The sequence below is a fragment of the Vulpes vulpes genome, chromosome 1 (assembly GCF_048418805.1).
Source record: "Vulpes vulpes isolate BD-2025 chromosome 1, VulVul3, whole genome shotgun sequence".
In the NCBI taxonomy this organism is placed as follows: domain Eukaryota; kingdom Metazoa; phylum Chordata; class Mammalia; order Carnivora; family Canidae; genus Vulpes; species Vulpes vulpes.
The window spans coordinates 165525567-165549890 of NC_132780.1; the positions used below are offsets into that span (position 1 = coordinate 165525567).

The 24324-nt window shown below is 37.9% G+C and overlaps 1 protein-coding gene across 4 annotated transcripts in view; it reads right to left on the reverse strand.

The window, feature by feature from the left end:
* Window positions 1-435: 435 nt before the first annotated feature.
* COL12A1 (collagen type XII alpha 1 chain) overlaps window positions 436-24324 on the reverse strand; it is a 116191-nt gene continuing 92302 nt past the window's right edge. For 2 of the 4 annotated variants that reach the window (XM_026007375.2, XM_026007376.2), the window contains 14 exons: window positions 22760-22837; window positions 21413-21499; window positions 19911-19964; window positions 18540-18635; window positions 17296-17349; window positions 16674-16727; window positions 12396-12449; window positions 10932-11003; window positions 7647-7682; window positions 7473-7539; window positions 5933-6121; window positions 4892-4960; window positions 3726-3896; window positions 436-1504 (listed from right to left, as the gene is read on the reverse strand). In XM_026007375.2, the coding sequence (XP_025863160.2) occupies window positions 1323-1504; window positions 3726-3896; window positions 4892-4960; window positions 5933-6121; window positions 7473-7539; window positions 7647-7682; window positions 10932-11003; window positions 12396-12449; window positions 16674-16727; window positions 17296-17349; window positions 18540-18635; window positions 19911-19964; window positions 21413-21499; window positions 22760-22837 (1263 nt within the window). In that variant the 3' untranslated portion in view covers window positions 436-1322. Of the gene's footprint in view, window positions 2701-3725; window positions 3897-4891; window positions 4961-5932; window positions 6122-7472; window positions 7540-7646; window positions 7683-10931; window positions 11004-12395; window positions 12450-16673; window positions 16728-17295; window positions 17350-18539; window positions 18636-19910; window positions 19965-21412; window positions 21500-22759; window positions 22838-24324 lie in introns of all 4 variants that reach the window. The other 2 variants (XM_072735525.1, XM_072735536.1) reach the window with 1 other exon arrangement.

The following is a 24324-nucleotide window of genomic DNA, read 5'->3' on the forward strand; positions in this document are numbered from 1 at the left end:
GTGCAAAAGGAAATTTTTACCTTTACGAACTTTTAGGAAATTTTTAAAACTAAATGTAAAAATTTCCATTAAGGAACTTTCCTTTTCGCATCACACATGTTACTGGATAAAATATGGTATAGGAAAGTGATTAAATCAAAATCATGTGGGTTGTTAAAGATTATTTGGTTGTTTGGGGTCTCCTAGGATACCTCCTTGTTTTTCCACCAACCCACACATCCTCTACATTCCAAATAAAGCCTTTGGAATCTGCTGAGCTTTTTTAAGGCTCTCAACATTCTCTATGACTTCACCATATCATTAAAAATCTAAAGTTATTTAGCATAATTTAATAGTATTAGCAAGATTTGTAACCGTATCCAAGGATATAAACTTGTTTGTTGTGACAACCACCCAAACACTCCTAAAGGCCATTCAAAGAAAAAGCATACCATGTCAAATTTTCAGTAGTTTTATTGAAAAATGCCTCTTTTGTTTCAGAAATAAATAATATAAGGCAGTGAAATTCACAATCTGCAGTTAAAATATAAAAGCAGCAATTCTATGTTCATAGTCTTGCAAACATTTTCCAACTGCTTTTGATAACTAAGAAACATTATGTTCTGAAAAAAAAAAAGTTCATACTAAATATACAACACAAACATGCAATTCCATCGCTGCAGAATAATCTGCAATTTGGCATAAATGTTAGTGTGTCTAAAACAAGGAGGTTTAAGGCAATATGGAACTGTATCCAGTTGATACAATAATTTCAGCTACATGGCTTAAGGTTTGTGGTTGTTAAAGGAGATGTATAAGAGCATTCTATGCCCTAATGTATAACAGAAGATAGAAGAGGAGGATAAACCATTGCAATGGAGTTGGTTTTATTCCCTCCTTTTCTGTTTGAGGAGGGGAATTACTTGAATCGTGGTGTAACTGAATCCCAAACAAGTATTGGAAAAGATGAACCGCCCTCTCGAAATAGACAGTAGTTCGGGCTTCCAGGACTTACTGCTTAACCTAAGAGTTTCACTGAGGCTGCCCTTTGTGCTAAGGAAAGGCACAAGGCACGTTCTCTCCTTGCAGCTTTTGCCAGCAAAGGATTTTGCAAGCATTTCAAGGGCAAAGGCAAAAAAAAAAAAAAAAAAAAAAAGTCTACAAGACTGCGTGCAGCGAGCTAGGTTTCCTGCAGAAACAAGGTTCTCTACAGTCAGAAAGCGTACTCTTGGATGAAGCAACGCCGGAAGAAACATCGCAGATAAGACGTGCACCGCTCCGTCTGACCTGTAAAGGAAAATCCCAACACCTCCCCAGCGTGGCCGCGCTGCGCGGTCGCGGTCTCAGGTTCGCTGCCCGGGGCCGCGGGGCAGGGCGCGCCGCCAGCGCGCGTGGGGAGGGTGCTCGTCGCCAGGCTCGTCGGCGCCGTAGTCCTCGTACTCGTCTGGCGTCCGCTCGGGCTCCACCGGCACGATGAAGGGCTCGCGCTCGGGCAGGTAGGCCCCGCCCTCGGGCACGTACGGCTCTGTCCGATTCAACATTACAGTTATGGCATGATTTGGAAGGCACACAAACAGCAAAAGCTAAATCATCACCCGAGGTGATGGCACTCCAGTCTTAATCTCATCGCTATAAATAGATAAGTTACAATGTTCTGATTACGTCCGTTTGCAGAGAGAATTTGGTGATGATCAAATAATGGAATGACACTTTTTTTTTTTTAACCTTCGAGGATCCAGCAGTAAATACAACCATTGCACAAATATACCTGGGAAGGGTCAGAGGCTGCGCCAAAGAACTGTAAACGCAGAAACCTAGGCAGGATTTTCGCAAATCCCCAAGTAACTGTTCATGAGTTCACACTCCTCAATTCAAAGAACAATTTGGAAAGATGAGGAGGAAAGGGGAAGTTTTATTGGCTCCTAGAAACTGGACTGTGGAGGTGAGAATCAACTATCACCAGGTGATATACAGTACATGACATTTTCTGTGGCTGACTCTCCCACAGACTGAGTTACAGTCGGTGGGTAAGGAACACCAGTGACTACAGCGAAACAGGAAGGAAAAAAAGTGATTATAAAACTTTGGTGTGAAAATTGCAATTACAAAACCCAAATGAGTACATGTACAAAAAATAATAATAATAAGACACATGCCCTGAATCAGACACATCGCTAACAAGCAAGAGATGAGGAGATTCCATTCGGTGTTATTCCGGCATAGAGCAAGCAGCAGGCTTTGATGCAGAAGCTTATTGTAGAATTGTTAAGTGATTTTAGTGGATAGGATCACATACAAATCATTTACAAGCCACAATTAGTTTATTATTTACATAAGACATTTCTCTTTAACCAGGTTAATTGTTTTTCTCAAAATGGCATAATCTCCGCTGGTTAGTAGTTTTATTATGTGCCTCTTTCACAACTGAGGCTCCTCATGGTTGTGGGTTTGAACTTTTTTTTAAATAATATTTTTCTACATTATTACTGAAATGCATCAGGCTTATAAACTAACACCACTGCTTTTGTCTCATTCAAGTTAGTATAAAGAGTCTCCACCCTCCTTTATGATGTCCACCCGGTTCTTTAACCATATCTGTGGTGAAATTTCCATACAGACTCATTTCCTAATAAGCACGTGCGCAAACATCTCAGAAACAGGATTTTCATGTATTCAAACTGTAAGCAGCACTGGCGACTTAGAAAATTTGTTAGCCGGAACCTGAAACAGGTCAAAGATGATAGTTTTTAAAAGTTGAATTACTATGCAAAAAATATATATACACATCCATCTAAGTATGTAATGGTTAAAATATATATATATATATATATCCATATATTTCCAGTTATTCACACATACCATAAGGCAGAGGTATTTAAAATTTATCTTATAAAGAATTAAATTGTAATTTTGTGAATGAGTTGCATGAGAAATTTGCATTAAAATTCATTATTACTTTTGGTCATATGTAAGTATACACATAAATATATAGATATATAGATATTTAGATATTCAACTACTCATGCACTATTTGCTAGTAGCCAACCATATCAAACAGCAGTATCATTTTTAAAACTTGCAAGATGCTTGAGGGTGCGCTGATGAAAAGGTCACCACTGACCACAGCATGAGTTTCTTATTTCCAGATCAACATATCTCCCCTGTTCCCACATTCCTCAAAGGCGGGCATAAGAGACCTGGCCTCTATAATTGTCAAACACTAGATGTGCACTACCAATTCTTTGAAAAAATCAAGTCCCAGATTTTATGAACATTAATACTATGGACAGTGTGAGCCAGTAAATTATTTTCAGTTGCCTGCACCATGTTATCAAGTAGTTTGCCTGAACATTAGATTCCCAAAACAATTTTTAGTATGGATTCTTGACATTCTATAATTATATTCAACAAATCCCTGTTTCCAATCTTTAGGTTTAAGAAAAAAAAAAAGGCATTTGATAGCATTCTCTGAACTCCCAAAAGAAATTAAGAAGAGGTTTATGATGCGATTTGGCAAATGTAGACATACAGGAAGGAAGAGCAAATAATTACTCACTCCTAACAATGAAGTAATGTTTTACGCTTTGAGAGAAAACAATGTGACTACATAATCGAAACACGTAACTGAAAGAGTCGATATCTTCAAGAAATCCTCAAATCAACCTTCCTTCAGTCCTAAGGAACTTCATTTCCATAAAGGTTCTTAATTCAGGTCAATTGGCGTTCCTACACTGGCAACAACATACCTGGATAGCCTTGCCCATTGTATGGGATGCTGGCACACTGGGACGAGTCACAGTATCCAGGAGGACCTGGGGGGCCTCGGATACCTGAGTTTCCAGGACGACCCGGGGGGCCAGGAGGACCTCTTGAGCCTGTGGACCCTGGTGGACCCGTTCTGGATTCTCCTTGAGGACCTAGTATGGGGTTAAAACAAAAATTTCCCCTTTTGTTAAATATATCTCCTGAGGCAATCAACAATTCTCAAGACTAGACGATTCACTAGGGTATGGTAAGAAAATATTTCCTTAAGAGATCACCGGTATGAAGCAGTGTGGAACTTTCTTACCAGTCATCATCCATCAAGAGTTAATGATAGATATACAACGACTTTAACGATTTTATCCAAAGAAAATTGGACTTGCCAAGAATTAAGCCAAACTAAAGATATCAATGAGTTCCCTGGATAGCTCCCACTCTTACAGAGATAAAGCTATCTGAAGGAAATGGCTATATTAGCCACATGAGACTGCCAGGAAAACATGGGAGTGCCTGCTCCACACCTCCAGACTACGTGAAGTAATATTATTTCTGGATCAAGTTATACTTATTTATGGTTAACATAAATGTAAAGATTTAACCATGAAGGCTGACCTTGGTTACCAGGGTCTCGTGGATCTTAAAATGAAGAAAAACAAAAATCCATTTTCAATCTAGTAAATGAAATGCATAAAACAACTAGATGACTATTATTTCTCTACAAAACATCAATAAAGAAACTATGAATGAAATCTTGCAACATGTCAGGCTTTTAGCGAGGATATATTTTCTGTCTGCTAGCAACTTCTTGAAGAATATGAGAAGAAACAGGAAATAACACCATCTTTAAAGTCTATGTGGCCAAACAAAACAAAGAGGAATTCCATTAAAACAAAAACAGCAACCCTCTGTGTAACTAAAACTCCTACCCTTATATATTAAAGTTCTAGTAACTGCTTAATAGAACGTATTCAGTTTTTTGAACAAAGAGAACATAAAAATGAGGAGGTTATACAAGCTGAACTTCTTGCTAAAATATATTCATGATGGCAGGCGTGCCTGGACCTAACAGGATGAGATGGTGAATCTCTTGAGGTTGTATCCTCTCTCAGTACTTGTGCTGTTTACTTATTTGATGTCCTGGCAAACATACCTGGGGGGCCAGGCAGCCCTCGAGGTCCTGGTGACCCAATACCCCTTTCACCCTTCTCTCCTGGCAAACCTAAGCAAGGACAAAAAGAGAAAGCACAGGGAGAAAATGATCTGGACACACGTAGTTTTCATCTTAACTGGTAATGCTTAACTCAAGTAATCCACTTCTTTTAGTGAAAGCAGAACCTAATTTTTCACAGAAGTTCACTCCTGGAGCCAAATTCTTTCTAGACATTTGGGTAATTCCAGATTCATAGCCAAAAAACAAATCTGGCTACAAGTCAGGGGAAAAATTATTTGAAGAAAACAAACATGTCTAATATATATATATATATATTTAGAAACAGTAATTAAGAACAGGATCTTGAATAAATAGTTATAACTCATTGAGAAACATCTTAAAGGTATCTTATGTTTGATAGCCCCATCATTGCATAGCATCCAAACCATTAGAATTACAGAAGCATCTAAGCCTTCTCCGGAACATGAACTGCTGCTTTAACAAAAGCAAACACCCAGAGTCCTGACACATCTGGAATCAAATAATCCTATTTTTCTTCTTTTCCTACAATGACACTTATCTACCATGAAATTAAAGCCAAACAAACATGTAAAACCAATGCCAGGCCCTGAATAAAGGAACCAAAGGAATTCGGAGCTAAAACTGTAGGGCTCTTTAGTACATTCAGTTGGTGCCCAACTCTTGCCAGTCACAATAATTAATCAGATTTTAACATCTGAGTGATTTTGCCAAAATACAGTTTCTTCCATCAACAATGACAGCAACAATCAGAACATAGCATTATCTTTACTGAGATCTCCTGACAAAGTGTTCCTGTGTTCTGTGATATGGATCTTGATGGCCTGGGGCTGCCTAAATAAAAAGACAGGTTCACGGACACACAGCTCTTCTGGGGCTGTCCAAACAAGAATAGTTAAAGCAGTTTGCCAAGTTCAGTCTTCCATGTGCTTTTCAACCTGTCCCAAATCCCACACTTGCAAACTCCTTCCTTTTCCCTGCATAGCAGCGGGAGACACCCACCTCGTTCACCTGGGGGTCCCTGCATCCCTGGAGTGCCGGGGAAGCCTGGTCGCCCCCCAGGTCCTGGTTCTCCTCTGGCTCCCGCGCTGCCAGGGGGGCCTGGGGGGCCTGGTGGACCTGGTTGGTTGCGACTGGAGTGATAATCATTTGGAATCTGATTCAGCATCTGATTGAATCTGCTCATCTGACCTACAAACAGAAAGAAGACTTGTTAGTGAGAAACCCAGTAGGAAGGGATGAGACGGTGAAATCTTTTAGTGCCTAGTGAAATCCATCTCTATTCCTCCCCCTCCAGGACACATTCTAATTAGAAGCCTAAAAATAAAATAAAACACTCCAGCTATGCAGGACAAAATGATCCCTGATAAACAGTTGTCTCCACAAAATACTGACCAATAATACTGACAACATTACTATAAACCATAAAAGAGTTGTGAAAGTTTAATATGGCTCTGATATAAAGCCCTGTGGTTTGCCAGAAGATGTCACTCAAAAGAGAACCTTTCTCAAATTAAAGAATTATACCATTTTTGTGTGTACCTAAGAATGATAATCAGGCTGTAGTGTAAATTGGAATCACCTGTGGGAGCCATTGAAAAATACCGATTTCTGGGCCTCATCTCCAAAGATAATGATTCACTATGCTTAAGGTGTGGCCCAGGAACCCTCGTTTTCAACAAGGTGATTCTATTGCAGGTGTTCCTCAGGATCACACTTGAAGAAACACTGTTAAGACTTCTGAAAGAGGGAAACTCGAATTTAAGGCCATACTCAGTTCATGGGCACTGAGCTTTATTACATGGTAGGCTTCATTGAATAAGAAGGAAGAATATGTGAAAAATAAGGAGGCAATAAGAAGGTCCCCATTAAAATGTACTTTCTGTGATCAAATTAATCTTGATGGGCTTCCTTCCTTAAAGTCATAGAATAACTTAAAGTTTATATCTTTAAAAATCCAATGTTTGCTGCTTCTACATATACCCAGATGACGATCACTGAAAATCCTAATAAGGAAATTGGAAAGCCCTTTCAAAATATAATTTTGTATCAGATTTAGTATAGGAAAACAGACTATTATTTTACTTTGGATTCTTACTTTATCTTAATGATGGTCATTAAAATATCAGTAGTTTTATTGAACCAGATACAAAACTCATAACACATAAAAATACAAAATGAAATGAAATGAAATGAAATGAAATGAAATAATGAAATGAAATGAAATGAAATGAAATAGAAGCATATATCTTAGGGACGCCTAGGTGGCTCAGCGGTTAAGTGTCTGCTTTCAGCTCAGGGTGTGACCCTGTGGGATCGAGTCCCACATCAGGGTCCCTGCATGGAGCCTGCTTCTCCCTCTGCCTGTGTGTGTCTCTGCCTCTCTCTCTGTGTCTCTCATGAATAAATAAATAAAATCTTAAAAGATAAAATAAATTTTAAAAAAGAACCATATATCTTAGAAACTTTATGACTCAAACTCTGCATTTTCCTGCAATAAATTTAAAAACCATTCATACATTAAAAATAAAAGAAATTTTACCACTTATCAATTGTTCACAGACTTGTCTTGCAACTGCTCGCATCATGTTCTGGGAAGCAATGTCTCCCTTGTTAATTAAATCAATGAGAATCATTAGCATATTATTTCTATAGTTTCAGACTTCAATGTTTAACACACAAAATAAATGTGAATCAGATTTTAAGAAATACATACTCTATCGCCTTTCTCTCCTTTCAATCCAGATGGACCCTGAAATGTAGGAATTTCATAGATGAGAAACTGACAAACATGATCTAAAATGATTCATGAAGGCAGGTGACAATGAAAGAGAGCAAGTTCTGCTTTCTAACAGATTAACAAAATGACACAGCATATTTATATCCAGGTTACTCACATTTTGCTTGTCTGTAAAAGGGAATCTTTCTGCCTTTCTCTGTCTCTCTCTGTCTCAGAAGCAAATATCCTCCAAATTAGTACTGAGATGTAAATTCTATGATCACACATTTAGAAATTATGTACTCTGCAGACATTTATGATGCTGTTCACAATTTAAGCCTGGAACTAAAATATGGATGAGAAATTGCCCTTGATACCTTTCCTTTACATCACTGTGGCTGGGTAGCTCAGCTTCCTATTGTACATCATCCATGAGGTTAATCTCGGTTCAGTTCTAATAAGAACCAGTGGGCTTTTGGTCAGTTTTCTAACTAAATATGTATCTCTAACTTCTTCCAATTAGTGTGTGTGTGTGTGTGTGTGTGTGTGTGTGTGTACATTGGGTATAAAAGGAATCATGTCTCTCTTACTAAATAATTCAATCCAAATGGTGGTCCTACATCTAAACACAGCCACAGAATATTTGTCCCTACTCTGTCAAGCCTCTCACTGGCCATGAGAGGATCTCAAAAAAAGTCTTTTTTTTTTTTCTAAAAAAGTCTTCTATAGTGCAAGTTTTTGTCCTTCCATAATGTGTTTCTGGACGGCCAGCTGCTATGATGGAAGGAACATCCAAACCATTGACAAACCCGATGCTCAGGTAATACCCCAAACCAAACCACTTTTTACAGTCTTCAAGAATTTTGACTGAACTCCAGTATCTTCCTCACTGGTCTTCTTGTTTTCCAATTTTGCCCCTAGGGAGTCTATTTTCCACCCAGAAGCCAGAGTGATATTTTTTAAAGGGAAATGAGATTCCATCACTCCTTAGCCTCTAACGGCTTCCCATAACACTTAGCATAAAATAAGAATTCCCTATCATCGGCTAGGTGGTCTACATGATTACCTTGCCCAGCTGTCTGACCTTGCCTATTAGCCCTCTCCCCTTCAACTCTCTCCACTTAGGGTATGCCGGCCTCTCTGCTGTTCCTTCACAAACCAGACTCATTCTTCACTAGAGGCTTTTGTTCCTACCTGGAATCTTCTCCCCACAGATCTTCAGACAGCTTCCTCCCTCACTTCACTACAGTGTCAGCTCCCTGACTACCAGGTCTAAGATAGTCACCTTCTCACTATCACAATTATTCCCCAACCCCTGACTCTGTTTCCTTTTTCTTCTTATCACTCAACACCACCAAAAACTGTATTGTTTATTTACACATTTTTGGTTTACATCCCCCAGAATCTCCATGAGGACCAAGACTTTGTCTTGTTCACACAAACTTTGTATCCCCAGACCCTGGAACACGGATTAGCACATTTAGGCACCAAACAAGCAGGTGTTGAGTAAATGGTCAGGAACATTCCACAAGCAGTTCCTTAAAACATCACCATACAACATCCTGTATTACAAGTTAACAAGATACCAATTGGTTACAATAGCTAATGACATGAGCTAACAATGGGAGCCCAGCTCTTTGCTAAGACCGTTACACGCCCATCTGCTAGTTTTAGTTTTAGAAATTAAAGGTAAGACAAGACAAGAAAAGAAGGAGCAATTTTCCACCTTAGAAGGAGGAGAAAAATAAAGGGAGCAAGAGGGTAGGTAAAGTCCAAATCAACATTACCAAATTGTAATAAGAAACTGAAGTTTGGTGCTCCCTTTGCCAAAAATACTAGATTCTTATCAAAACACTATTATTATTTATTTTGGAGCCTTCTGTAAGTTGCAATGAATTTTTTCTCCTACATTTATTGCTACTTTGAGATTGTTCCTGGTGTGTGTGTGTGTGTGTGTGTGTGTTTTAATTTACTGCCACTCTGAGATTGTTGTAGTATAGATGATTTATAGAAACCACCTTTATTGCCAGTATCTAGAGATCACATTTCAAGTCAAAGAACCAGAAGTTTCTTTTAGGTTTCTAGCTCCAGCCATCAACTACATCAGGTATATTCTTATGTGGGACTCCATTTCAGTCAGACTCCAATGAAACAGAATTGTGAATGGGTAGAAAAGCTTCGTGTGCTTTTAACTGCTCTTGTGAAGTTTCTGCCATGATTCATTGAGGAAAAGAGTAATAAATTCATGTCCTAAGGCACACACAGATTGTAAAGTATATCAGGAATCCTTTCATCTTTATGCTGCTTGCTTAATTTTATGTAAACATAGAAGGCAGGCCATGTCACATAAAGATTCTACCCTAAGTTTCTTTGACATGAAACAGCTTTTAAGCTTGGGTTTATATAACTTGGACAATACTTAAAAAAAAAAAAGAGGTCTGTCCAGAGAACAGCCCTGATGGATCTGTGTCATTGCTAATGTTTGGGCTTCATTATCTTCAAGGTAAATTTTTATCTTTTAGAATTCAACTCGGACAAATAAACTGCCGAAAATATTTTCACACTTCATCCGCAAATGAGAAAAAGGCTGCAAAGAAGAATATGACACTCAACAGTCATTATAAATACTTCTGGATCTGTAATTTTTGGAACTTCAAATTCAGTTTTGGAGAGACTAACCTTAAAACCCCACATGCACATAATGTCATATAACTATTACTTTAACCAAACCATCTGACTGAAAGAAAGTTAAACTGTATGTAATTTGGAGCAGGGGAGTATAAAAAAGTTAAGTAGTGGATTAGAAAAATCCTTTTAATACTAGGACTACTATTCTAGCATCCTCAATGAAAGAGAAATAAGTGAATGTGTGGCTGGATGACCTTCAGGAAGGTTAGCATCTGCAAACTATGGCCGGAGGCGCCATGCACCACCATCATGTATTTTTTCTATCTTAAGCAGCATACCACTCCTAAATAAAAAGAATCATTCTGCTGACCCAGCCTTGAGTGTTTATACAGTGCAGAAATATGTGTCTTGGCTCAAAATCCCATTCTCCTTTTAAAGAAACCCTATGACCACAATTTTCAACCCAGAATATTATAACTCAGAGAGAAAAACTTTAGAACCAGTACCAAGTTAAATCCGTGGGTTTAGCATAGTTTCAACAAATGCTTCAAACCCATTACGACAGAGATAACATAAATCGGCCAAAGCCTTGCAGCACCCTCGTTATTTATGACCACAGGAAAATGACTTTCCACACGCAATCTGTCCACTTACTGGTCTGCCATGGTCTCCGGGTTTTCCTGGTTTCCCACTTGGTCCTGTGACTCCTGGGGAGCCTGGGCTTCCCTGCAACACACAAGCCAGGCTGAGAAAGGGAATAACAATGAAAAAAAATCCCATCTAAAGTAAACTAACAAACGTGGCCAGCTTTAAAAGCCTTTCACAGAAGCAGCATATGATAGGGAAGAGCAAAACCAAATTTTAAGACAGCATGAAGAAAAAAAAACCTCAAAAATTCTTACTCTTATGGAGTGTCTAGTTCTAAAATATATTTTAAGACCGTTTGAAAAGAATCTATGCATAGGATCAGTTTCACAATTTACAGACTTCGAGTCTAGTAAATTGGTTACAAAATGAATTTGCAGAAAGGAATCCCTGTTTTTTTAGTTTACTTCTATTACAAAACCAGAAAACCCACCCAAAGACAGGAGTGAAAACTTTGGTTGCAGAGTAGCTGGGTTTTTGCTGAATTGGGCGCCACTGTGGCAGTCTTCGCTTGTTTCGGGGAGTCCCTCTCACAGCCTAGAAATTCACTTTTTCTTTGGTGCTTTCTCTACATTTCCACTTTGTTCTATCATGTCAGCACTCTTCACCCCATCCAAACCAAAAGAATTTCTCCCTGTTGCTTTTAACACAGCTTTAAAAATCTCGCCCATATTTTCATAGAATATTTATAATAGCTACTAACCAATATTTTATGTTCTAAAGCCTAAAATTTCCTTAAAATGGAATCATCAAATTTTGTTACACAGTTAATCCTTTACTTTGTCGATTATACAAATATTAAGTAAGCTCTGTGGTAAATAGAGCTTTAAAATGCAGGTTTACTATACACATAACTTCTCCTCTACCTGAGAACATATCTATTGAGCATAAATAATAAAATTATTTTAACACATGCTCTCAAGTCTTCCTATTCTACCACAAGACATGAAGAGCATCCATCACCTCAAACAAGTTCATTATTATCTCACCTCAGATGCAAGTATATTGATGCCACTTTCCAAATCATTGGCTGAGTATTTTCCCCAAAGATCTTAGTTAGAAGATCTACTTAGGTGATGACTGATAGTGCTCAGTAATAAATATCCTTAAAATTGAAATATCACAAACCACCGATTCTTAAAATTTTAGAACAGAAAGTAACAAGCAGGTCTTAAAACCCTACCACTCAATGTGGTGTTGAGGATAGAGCACCTAACCAGCTAGTGGCCAACTCAGTCAGGGATGTTTTTCTCTTTTTCAAATATAATTTGATGAAAAAGAAAGATTCTGCATTCTAACACAACAGTTTTCTGTAGCTCATTTTGATTTTGGAAAATAAAACACTCCCTGGACAGTGTACCCCACAGCACTGATGGAATGTTTCCCAAAGGCCAGGCTACTGGGCTTTTCCTTAGCAGATGGGGGGAGGGTTTGGGTGGCGGGAGACAATGATGGAACTCATTAATTTCTTACCGGTGGCCCAGGAGGGCCCCTGGGTCCCATTGCACCATCTTTTCCAGTAAAGCCCTATTGTAAACATAAAATTAATTATGGATTAGTGAAATAACAACTGAGTGAAAAGGAAAGATGCAAAAGAGCTTGCTCAGAGTGAAGGGTCAAGTACACACTTGCAAGTAACCTTCCAATACGAAGACCAATATACCCCCCCCAAAATGCTTTCCAATTTACTTTATGCCTTTTAATGAATACTTAATTTCCATACTTATTCATCTATATAGTAATAAATAAAGTCATTTTAAGAGTCAAACTAATCTTCTCCTAAGATGGTAGACTCCTCTATAAAGATGCTCGCTTTTGCTTTTGTACAAGTGTGAGGAAGCCTAGAGCAAGGCGAACCCTTTCTACTGAAAAGTCAATGTCCACAAACTAGCCCCAAAAGCATCAAAGTGGCAGGAAAAGAAATGTTGCTGACCAGAGCTCATGTATCATAATAGGTGAAGGAGAGGCCAACTACCTGATTAAAAACTCCCTCGCTTCCTAAGCAATGGCCAGATAGCCAAGGGCAGGACTACTGGTGTCTCCACTCCTGGGGCATTTCTTCCCACATTCCAACCCCAGAAAAGTGGAAGTTCTCTTAACTGCCTTCCACTCAAAAGAAAATCCTCAAATCCTCAGCTAATTGTTTTCAGTGTTTATCTTTCCTCATCTCACATGAAAGGTCAGATCCGCATGGGTGTCAGGTTGACTAGGAAGAGAGATGTGCCCCAGGAGCACCATGCTTGGCTGTGTGGCCTTGCTCTGTGGCTCTCACGACCTATGTCTGTACGGTGCCAAATGACCTCTAACTAGAATGAGTCACTCTGCTACCCAGTTAGCACTCATTCCAACAGAGAGATCTCTGAAATTCAGCAGAGGATTTCTGAGTCAGGTCTTTTTTATAGTTCTTGCATTCCTCTGTCAAAGGAGATTTTTGTCTCCGTTTCTACAGGGAATAGGAGTGATAATTTCATCCATATTCTTGGATTCTAGCAAAAATCAAGAGCATTTGGATAACTGCCTGCATTAAATATCCATGGTTCCATTGATTTTACAACAGAGGAAGTTTAAATTATTTCTTTAAAATAGTATTAGAAATATTCCACAGCCACCACCCCCCATTTTTTTTCCAGACACTTAAACAGATAAAGACTGTTTCTGGGAGATCCAGGCCTGCTTAACAAAAAACAGACTCCAAGTTCATCTGATGTTACATCAACACTGCTTCTGAGAGCCACTTGAGAAGCAAAAATGATCTTGGTAGAATTGCTTAGACAGCTTGAATTGCATTTCTTCCACCTAAATTTCTCCAATGTCTATATAGGTCACTCTTTGTTTGTTAGTTTAGGTGAGCATTATATTTCTGAATAATCCTCCTTCAGTCAGCTTAAGAACTTTCTGATCAATCACTTTCTTCCCCCCCCCCCAGCTTTATTGAAGTATAATTGACAAATAAAGGCTGTATATACTTATGGTGCACAACATGGTGTTTTGATATACGTAGACTCTGTGAAATGATTACCACAACCAAGATAATTGAAATATGCATTGCCTCATATAGTTATCATTTTTTAATGCAGTGAGAACATTTAAAGATCTACTCTATTGGCAAATTCCAAGTGTACTATATAGTATTATTAACTATAGTCGTCATGCTATGCATTAGATCTCCCAGGCTCATTCATCCTACATAACAACTGGAACTTTGCACCTTTAACCCTCTCTCTGTATCCCCCTCATCTCTGCCCATGGCAACCAACATTCTACTTTTTGTCTCCATGAGTTCAACTTTTCTTAGATCCCATACATAAGTGAGATCATGCAATATTTCTCTTTCAGAGCTTGGCTTATTTCACTTACTATAATGTCATCCAGGTTCAAGCTTAATCCATGTTGTTGTGAATGACAGGATTTCCTTCTTTTTTAGAGATTTCCTTCTTTTTAAATGTTTTATATATATAAAGTGTCCATCCATGAACACTTAGGTCTGAACAACCATTTTATTTTAGAAGAAACATACATCTGAGTTGGGGTGAAGAGGATTTTATTCTGATGTCCACAGAAGGTCTGCCCACCGAGCTATCTGCAGAACTTTGTGCTATAATTTTATTTTATTCTCCTTTATCAAAGCTGGAGTGGTTATTGCTGCTTCCCCCTATGTGAGGCTGGCTGAGAAGACCTATGGTTGTTTTCAAAGATACACATGTATTCGATACCTATAGGTGCAGTTCTTTTGTTTCTTTCTAAAGGTCGCCAAAGCCGTGCCTCATTTTGAAAATCATCTATGCTAAAGACAACTCATGCATCCAATTCCTACCAACTCCATCTTGGTAACAAGTCTTCTTCCTTCCTCACTGTGGTCCTTAGGCTTGGTCTCCTAAGCTTTCTTCTCTTCTCTTCCACCACAGAGTTCAAGTTTCTTTCTTTCCTTTTTTTTTATTCTAGCCAAGATGCCTATACCAAAGTCTATCTAACTTGACAAAGTTGTTTATGTTCTATCAGCTGTGCACCCTATTTCAGCATTAATGGTAGGAAACAAAGTGGTAGGTAGGTGGATAAGGCTGGGTGGGCTGGGCAGCCTGGGTGGCTCAGCAGTTTGGCGCCTGCCTTAGGCCCAGGGTGTGATCCTAGAGACCCAGGATCAAGTCCCACATCGGGCTCCCTGCATGGAGCCTGCTTCTCCCTTTGCCTCTCTCTCTCTCTCTCTCTCTCTCTCTCTCTCTCTCTCTCTCTCTCTCATGAATAAATAAACAAAATCTTAAAAAAAAAAAAAAAAAGTCTAGGTGAGAAACAGCGGAATGATTTCCTGAGAAGTTTTCTCACTCTCAGTCAGGGAGATCTGGGCAGCCTCACCACAAAGTTGGAATCACGGATTAGAGTTTGAGAGCAAAAAAGCAAAAAAACATAGAACCTTCCCGTTCTGTCATTTTTCAGAGAAGCAGTGATGATGCCAATGGTTGCCTGACCACTTCAGGGAGTGCCTGTTGATGGGACATCACTAGTGACCTACTGTATCTGCAGAAAGCCCACACTGGCTGGACATGATGAGTCCAACAAGACTTCCATAACAAGAGCACCAAGTGCATCAGCCCATCATCACTTCTTGATTGCAGTGTCTTTGGTTTTGTTTGCCCACTGAATAGACTGACTTGTTACCTCTGCAATCTTACTATTGTCTTTTATAGTAAAATAAGAATTCAAAAAAACTGAAGTGCCAGTCTCAAAAGAGTCAGAAGAATGTATTATATAAGTATCCCCTCCAAGTCATAGATTTCTAAAGAACACAGTTTTCTCTCTGACTTCTCTCTCCCCCAAACTCAGAAGTAGGCAAACAAAGTTCACTGGCATATCATCCACCATTTGGTATTATCTGGGCAGATATTTGCTCCAACTGAATTACCTTCCTCTTCTGCCCAATGTCTCAGAGGTATTTAAGTAAGCAAACAAGTGTCTTAGTGACAGCTATTCCAGTGCTAGCTCTCTCAGATCCTGCTGCTAATCACAAGGTTTAACTTGATTAGTCAGAATATAGACTACTCTTGGGCTGTTGTCTGAACCCTAAGATACTGAAAAGTCAATGACACTAACAACCCTTATTAAAGTATTCGTCATTTCCTATGAAACCAAATGTTTCTGTAAGGTAGAATAGAACACAGAAATTATGTTCACTCTGTTTCTCATTACTTATCCTAGAAAAGATAAGGTTTCCTGCACTGATTCCATCATAAATCAAGATGGACCTGAAAGCTGCCACAAATGAGCAAAATTCCTATTAAGCGCCAGTTGTCTAGCCCATCCTCAAGGTGTAAAAGTGGAATTTGAATTCTACATGTGTTAGGAAAGATGTTCTGACCTTATAGAAAATGCCATGGAAATTTTGACTACTCTCAGAGTTACATAAAAGCTGCCTTATAAAAAAATTTATCTTAGGATAGAATTTGTTTGGATTCTTGAATCTCTTTCCAATCAGCTAAAACTCCTCTTAAGAACTTTTTTCTAATAGGATATATTTTTTTTAATTCCCAAAATGAAAATTTCAAGGACCTGCCGAAAGTCCCACCATTTTGTTTCATAGACCTTGAGATTGATCTTGTGTTAGGGGGTCCACTGATACTAGTTTTTCAGCAAACTCCCACAAGATCTGTGAATCCTACATTTCCAGCCATGCAAACTGAACTGTGGAGGGTTCTTAATTAATAGGCAATAATGTGGTATCATATCCAACATCAATAGAGTCTGCCCCAGAGAACTTACTCTATCTCCTGGAGGTCCCATTGGTCCTGGTGGGCCAGGTAATCCTGGGGTTCCCTACACAAAAGGAAGCAAACAAGTGAAAAGCTGTAATATAGTTCCTATATGAGAAAAGATACGTCTTATTCTCCCAAATGTTTGAAAAAGTTTTCAAGGGTGGGGGCACCTGGGTGCCTCAGTCAGTTATGATCCCAGAGTCCCCAAATAGAGCCCCACATGGGGATCCCTGCTCAGCAGGGAGCCTGGGCCTCTCCCTTCACTCCTCCTCCTGCTTGTGCATTCATGCATGCTCTGGCTCGCTCTCTCTCTCTCTCTCTCTCTCTCAAATAAATTAATAAAGTGTTTTAAAAAATATATCAGGGAGCTCTGAAAAGAAACAGAAACTAGAACAAAGTACAGTGCCAGCCATATAGTACAATCATGATTGTCAATAAGCTGACACCTGAATTGAACAGCACAAACGTGACAACTATAACCACAGAATGAAGTGGTCATTCACGGGAAGCACATAGGCTGGCTTCTGCTTTGCTGCTTCGCCTTGGTTCACCTTTTGGGGCACTTTGGGGACAACTTTTCAAATAGTCCTTGACAAGTGAAAGAAAAGACAACTTCAAGAACAACTTACTGTTCGGCCGGGAAGCCCTGGCTCTCCAGCATCACCTTTCATCCCCTGGCGACCCTATGGCAGCAATGGGAAAACAGTCCTCAGGCATTTTACAGAGATTAAGTGAAAAGGGAAGACATGAGTCACTTCTGAAATCTCCATCACTTCATAAATCCAATGTAAACACGTTTTGGAAGGTAGATGAATAAATCATTTTTTGGATTGATGCTCACTTTTTAAACTATAAGTGCTGTGTTCTTATAATATTATAGGATAATTTTACATAATTATGGAATGGTATACCTACTTTAAAAGAACATAGTTTAACATAAGGGATTTTCATGGAAATAAAATTTGAAGGGAAAAAACTATTCTTTTTATTTAATATATTTAATTAGGTGCTAATTTTAATAGAAAGATTGTCAATGCACATTATGTTGTAACATAATTTTGGTTTTTATAACTACATGCTAGAAGGCATTTGTTTCAAAGGCAAAGTTGAATTAATTAAAACTGATAAATTTAATTTAATAATAGTAATAAGACAGGTAAACTCCTTTTGGACATAAGCAGCTAAAAGTAGATTCAGTCAAGCCTTTTGAGCGAGAAAGCCCTATCCCTCCACATGTCTCATTTCTAGCTATATCTGATATCTATTGTTTTCCTCTAAGTGCCAAAAAATTTTTATCTGTCCTCTATTAAGGTATCTTAGACGGGAGTTTAGACTTGATTTTAAGACTATGCAGGTATCATATTCTTATTTATATACTATATTTTTTTGTTTATTTTAAGGTATAGAAAAAAATGGTAGTAGTTAAATAAAATATCAGTCTTAAAGGGTAAAACACCTTTTATAACTTCAGATTCGCGTTTGGAACAAAAGGTCAACATTTTATTTAAAAGTTTTTTTTAAGGACGTAATGACCTAGATAAACAATGCAAGCTTGCCTCAAGATTATCAATATTAGCCAAGGCCTACCAAGTCTGAAAGTAATTTCAAAGTTTTCAGGATGCTGGAGGATATATGCATTACCTATGACTTTTTAAAGGTCAAGTTAGTGGCAATAATTTTATCTACGCATTTATAAGTTATTATATACACTATTTACATGTCTCAAATTATAGCCATAGGAAGTTATCTCAACAACTAACCTTATTGAATTCTCAGAAAACATTTGAGTTTGGCAAAATACAGCAAAATATTCCAGTTTAACTTAATATTAATTCACCATCCTCACTGAAATACAGAAAGCCTTTGAGCTTACTTGTTCTCCCGGAATAGAGAGTCCGTTGGGTCCCTGGGGGCCTGGGGGTCCCTGAGGGCCGGGAGGACCTGTATCTCCACGAGGGCCAGGAGGCCCCTAAAACACATAGGAGAGAAACAACCACAAAGTCATGTAATGACCATCCAGTGCTAATAATACCCAATTAGAAGCCTATCATCATAACTTTAAGACATCAATCACTTCTGTATGCATTTTAGAAATCTACATACCTATAAAAGCACTTATTAATGCCATTTCTTTCCTCCTTCTATTACTCACTAAAGAACATTTGAAAAGGGCAATAAATTCTCAAAAGCACTTAAATTTCCAAAAGTCCCATTAGAAGTAGATTCTTAAGAGAAGTAAAACACACTCAATATGATATATTCATGTATTTATATTCATGAATTCATATGAGATCAAAGCTTGAATTTCAGGGGATTGGACTTAGTGTAAGCTACTCTTGATTTCTCTTTGACTTGGGCTTATTTCTGGGACTAATCCATTTATAAATGAAGCAAGAAAACAGATATTCACTAAGAAGATGCTCTGTGCTGGAGCTAGAGCTTCTTTGCAACATGTCCAGGTGGAAAAGGTGCATACTTGAGAGTCAGGGACCTGAGTTAGCATCCCAGCCTCACCCTTTCCTAAGTGTGTTAGCTTATCATTAGTAATATTATGACCAAAAGTACACATTATCTTCATAATAGACCTCCCTAATTAAACTTGAATTGTTTATAAAGACTCCTAACTCTGGGAAATGAACTAGGGGTGGTGGAAGGGGAGGAGGGCAGGTGTTGGAGGGGAATGGGTGACTGGCACGGAGGCGGACACTTGACGGGATGAGCACTGGGTGTTTTTCTGTATGTTGGTAAATTGAACACCAATAAAAATTAATTAAAAAAAATAAAATAAAATAAACTTGAGTTGTTTTATGGAAGACCAGTATGGACCTGGTAGAAAGGTGGCATACGTGGCCACTCAGCTCTTTCTCTGAGACAGGTGAAAAAAAAGCAGCACAACTGCTCCTGAAGCTCTCCAGCTTTCCAGCGGGACTCAGCTCCCTGTGGGTCTTCCAACTGATGTCTGAGTTATGCTCTGTGGCTCCATGTTGCAGCAGAACCCTTAGGTTCTTGGGCAGATTTCCTACGTTGTAATTCCTACAGGAGTGAGCTGCCTTGGACAATTCTTTCTCTGGCTGGTCTAATCCATCATTTTGACAACCAGAGACAAGACATAAGTATTTACATACCTAAAGCACACTACACTTGCACTAATTTGCTCAAGCTCACATATCCCATTAGTGGAAATTTTAACAATCAGACTTCAACATATACATGGAATTTTAAATACACCCTAAAATATACTTACAACTGCCCCGCTGATTCCTCTTTCACCTCTGGGACCTTTAGCACCAGGTCCTCCCTAAAATACATAGTAACAACACATTTCAGGGTAAAAATAAGGAAAGTAGGGAGACATTGATATATAGAAATTACTTCAAGAAGCAGTGTATTCTCCAGGCAATCAATACTTCTTTAGTTACTTACAAAATATTCAAGTGAATATTATATGTCATACAAATATGGGGAAAGAGAATTTTGAACCCTAGTACATTTTAAGTATCTCACTTTTACATTCTGAACTTTTCTTAATCATTAGCAAGTTTTGAAGTCTATTTGAAAATTGAGCTTTAACGAAAAAAAACAAGCATTACTTAAATACAGTAAGGAGAAAATTCTGTTTTGGAATTATACGAACGCATTCTTCAGAGAAAATAACATGCAAAAAGAAGAGTATCTTGATTCTCTCAGAATTTCAGAATGTATACTTTAATAACAGAAATTCAGAGTTCACTGAACAAAAAGGAAATAAATATGACAGTGACATCCAATAATATTATCTTATAATTAGAGGGGGGAAAAATCCTTACTTCTCAAAAACATCTAAGTCATATCCAGGATATAATTTTATGATTACAAATATAAATAAGGTAAGTCACTGTTAATAAAAAATAAATAAATAAATGAAGGTAATTCCAGTGACATTTGATTCTGTACATGAGGAGCTAATTCGTAATTAACCTAAAATCAATTTACATTATTTGCTATGATACAAGTATTATAAAATTTGGTGTTCTGAGAATCTCTGAGTGTTTCCTACATTAATTAGTCATTTTCTTGAAGGAGGCTAGTAGACCTTAGAGGTACCCTTCCATTCCACAAAACCACCAGGTTAGATGCTAGATTGACACAATCAAGGGGTTCCACACTGATAAATGAAGTCTATCACTGCAATCTACAATGGTGTGCCTTGTACTTTCTTGGTCTCCTCTCCCCCATGAATAGACCTGGTCATAGACTTCTTCCTCAAATTATTCCAAACCCCTATATTTTCACCCAGAGTTTATAATATTATCACACATATAAATTTCCCTCCTTGCATGTTATTCTTATGATATGTCTACTATATAAGGTCTATATATCCTAGATTCTAAATAAGTTGTTCTGTATCAGCCTCTCAACCATGGCTCCATTACATACATACAAGAAGCTTTTAGGAGGTGTAAGAAATTTTCAAAATCATACGATTATAGATGAAAACCCAGATTCACATCTGTAAGAGCAAACTTCCTGAATACTAGCCAGTATCATTCATTCCTACATGAAATGTGTTCAAATGTGTTTAAATTTTATTCTTGGCTTATTCCATTTTTTTGATCTTGAAACATACCACAGAAAATGGTCTGCAATTTAGCTTGTTCCGTCCTAGAAAATACAAATGGCTGGAAACATTTTATCCACTATATATTGGCAAAACAATGATCCCTCCAAAGACCTATGGAAAAACTAGGACTATTGCAGTTCCCTTACCGCAGGGCCCGGTGGACCTGGAGGTCCAACGCTGTCCTGTGTACATGTGCAAGCATTTGGAAGAGCAGGGCATTTTGCTTCATCTCTCTGAAATTTTGAAAAAGAATATTTACCTATGAGTTGAGAGCAAAATGACTTCCAATCCTTCACCCCCCACTTACCTTACATACACAAGGAAATTTATTTCTCAACCTGAAGAAATAATTTGTATTTATTACTGCAAATAGTCTTATGTTGAATCCTGTTAGAGAAACACTGAGTATTTCAGGTAACAATACCATTTCATTCAGAGTAAAATCTAAAATCCTTTCCATGGGCTACAAGGCCGTACATGTTCTGCAAATTAGCACCACCTTGTCCAACTCACTGCCTACCACTGCCACTCCCATTCATGTTGCTCCAGTCCCACTGAGCTACTGAATATTTCTCAGATACTTAGGGCACTTTGTGACCTTAGGGCCTTTGCATGTACAGTCCCCTCTGACTGGAATGCTGTTTCTCTCTTATCCACATTGTCTGCACCTTCACTTCATCAGGCCTCGCTTATACCCCACCTTATCACTGAGGGCTGATGGGATTTCCCTGGTTCTCTATCCCTTCACCCGGATTAGTTCTGCATCATAGAGCTTTCTACTTTGTATTGTAGTATGTATCTACTTGTTAATTCTTTTCTCCCCCACAACACACACACACACACACACACACACACACACACACACACACAACTTCCACTAAAATATTCACTTTTCACTTCAATAGCCCAAACACATAAAATTCTACCTGGCTTATAATAAAGGTGCTCAGTAAGTATTTGTTGAATAAATAACATACATTCATCATGGATGCATGCAGCTCATTGTTTGCCCAAAGCATCCAATCCATCATCACATTCAACTTTGTAACTATTACCACTTAAATAGATACAATGAGGGAAAACTATCATCTCACAAAGTAATATAGTTATGTCTACCATAAGCCCTAGGTATCCAGGAAAGCAATGGTTTTTATTCTGTACAATCCTGATATTTTACAAGCATTAGGAGGGTTCTGTAATAAGTAGATCTATCAAACATGCTGACTCAGCAGGACTTTTCTAACTACACACAACCACTCTGGCTGTTAGGGAGAATTTCCAGATGTGGTTTTGTGTATTCCTGGCTTTCAAAGGTAGGGTCACTGGCCTGAGCTGTGGTAGCAGATGAGCATGTGCATAATGTGTGTCCCTTAGCTCCATCCTAGAGACTCAGTTGTTGAGTGATACTTCCTCTCCTTGACCATCTGCATCCATATCCCTTATTCTGGGAGGACTATTATGGCCACGACACAATTCCATTCCCTTTTACTTACCCTAGAGGGAATATCACAGCATCTGTCTCTACTGGTCCACACCGGACTGCAAACAATATCGAAACTCTGGATTTGGAACTGTAAACAACCAACAGCAACATCAGCTAAAGACGCATGAAAAACATTTTATATTAACGTTTCCACATTTTAACCTTTGTCAATTTCTCACAAAGACTCTCTCAAGGGTTCAGACCCTTGAGAGCAACGTGATCCTTACTTCATAAGGAAAGAACATAAAAACCTATGCCTAAGGGAAAGAGAAGTTAAAGCAAAATGCATATGTGAAATTCCCACATCTGATTCACTTCCGTAGCGAAAATAAAATGCTTGATTAGAGCTGTGGTTTTTTTAAAGAGAATATTAATTTCTTTAATTTAGAACTAAGACTTAATTTATTTAAGAATTTGACGACTATACACATTTAAATCAACTTTTTAGAGTCCATCCTTGCAGAAAAATGCTTCAGAAATTCCTTATTTATTCTAAAACTGATGCTTTTCTCTTCATAAATTCTTACCTGAGGGCTGGTTAGTAATTTTTATGATTACTCTCAGTTTAACTATTTCAATATAGTATATACTATCTTTCTACATTTTAAAAACAAAGCTCCTTTGATGAAAAGGAAAAGATTGCTTGAATATACCCATCATTTTATAAACCTATTATAATTTTTCTTTAAAGAGCAAACCCAATCTTCAATAAAAAGTCTATGCATAAGCTTATTGAATCACTGTTGTACACCTAAAAGTAACATAACATTATGTGTTACCTATACTTCAATAAGCAAAAAGGAACATGCAAAGTGCTGATAAATCTTAGTAATCATTATCATCACTATTAATTTATAGGATTAAACATACTAACTATTCTATTAATCTCTAAAAAATTTTAAAAATTAATTAAATTAAAAGTCCAGGTGTTAATCACAATTTTAAAGTTTGCAGTATTTATTTCTACATTGTGGAATAAAAATTTCACTTGTGAATCTAAGAGAAGAAAATCCTGTCCAGGGAAGAAAGGAAAATTAAATAAATGCAATTAAAAAAATAATAATAGAAGCCAAAGATGTTAACCTTGCTTTTAGAACAATATTATGATTGACTGATATTTAGTAAGAACTTAATTAGCTTGATAAAGTGAAAATTCTACATTAAAATTTTTCTTACTACATAGCATTGTAAATATGGTTGGCATGCTCCTGCCTCAAGCTTGAGCTACTGCAAATTATGAGTAATATGGTCAGTCAGCTGGCTATCCCACTACACTGATCTTCCTTCTGAGACAGACTCCTCTGTGAGAGAGCATAGGCTCTAGGACAACAGCCCGTGTCTGTGTCATTAGGTAATAAATGCTTAATGTCTTGAGTGCAAAAATTTGTATTAACAATTGCTATCTTTGAAGAACAGAAAATGAGCAATTTTAGATTTCACTGATTATCCTGGCAATTATTTGTGTTGTACTCTCCAACTTGATCCTATTTCAAGATGACTACATGATGTTCTCTGGTGCTTTGACATCTTATTTTGTTTCTAGCAGTCAAGCACATTATTATGTTCTGTCAGTAG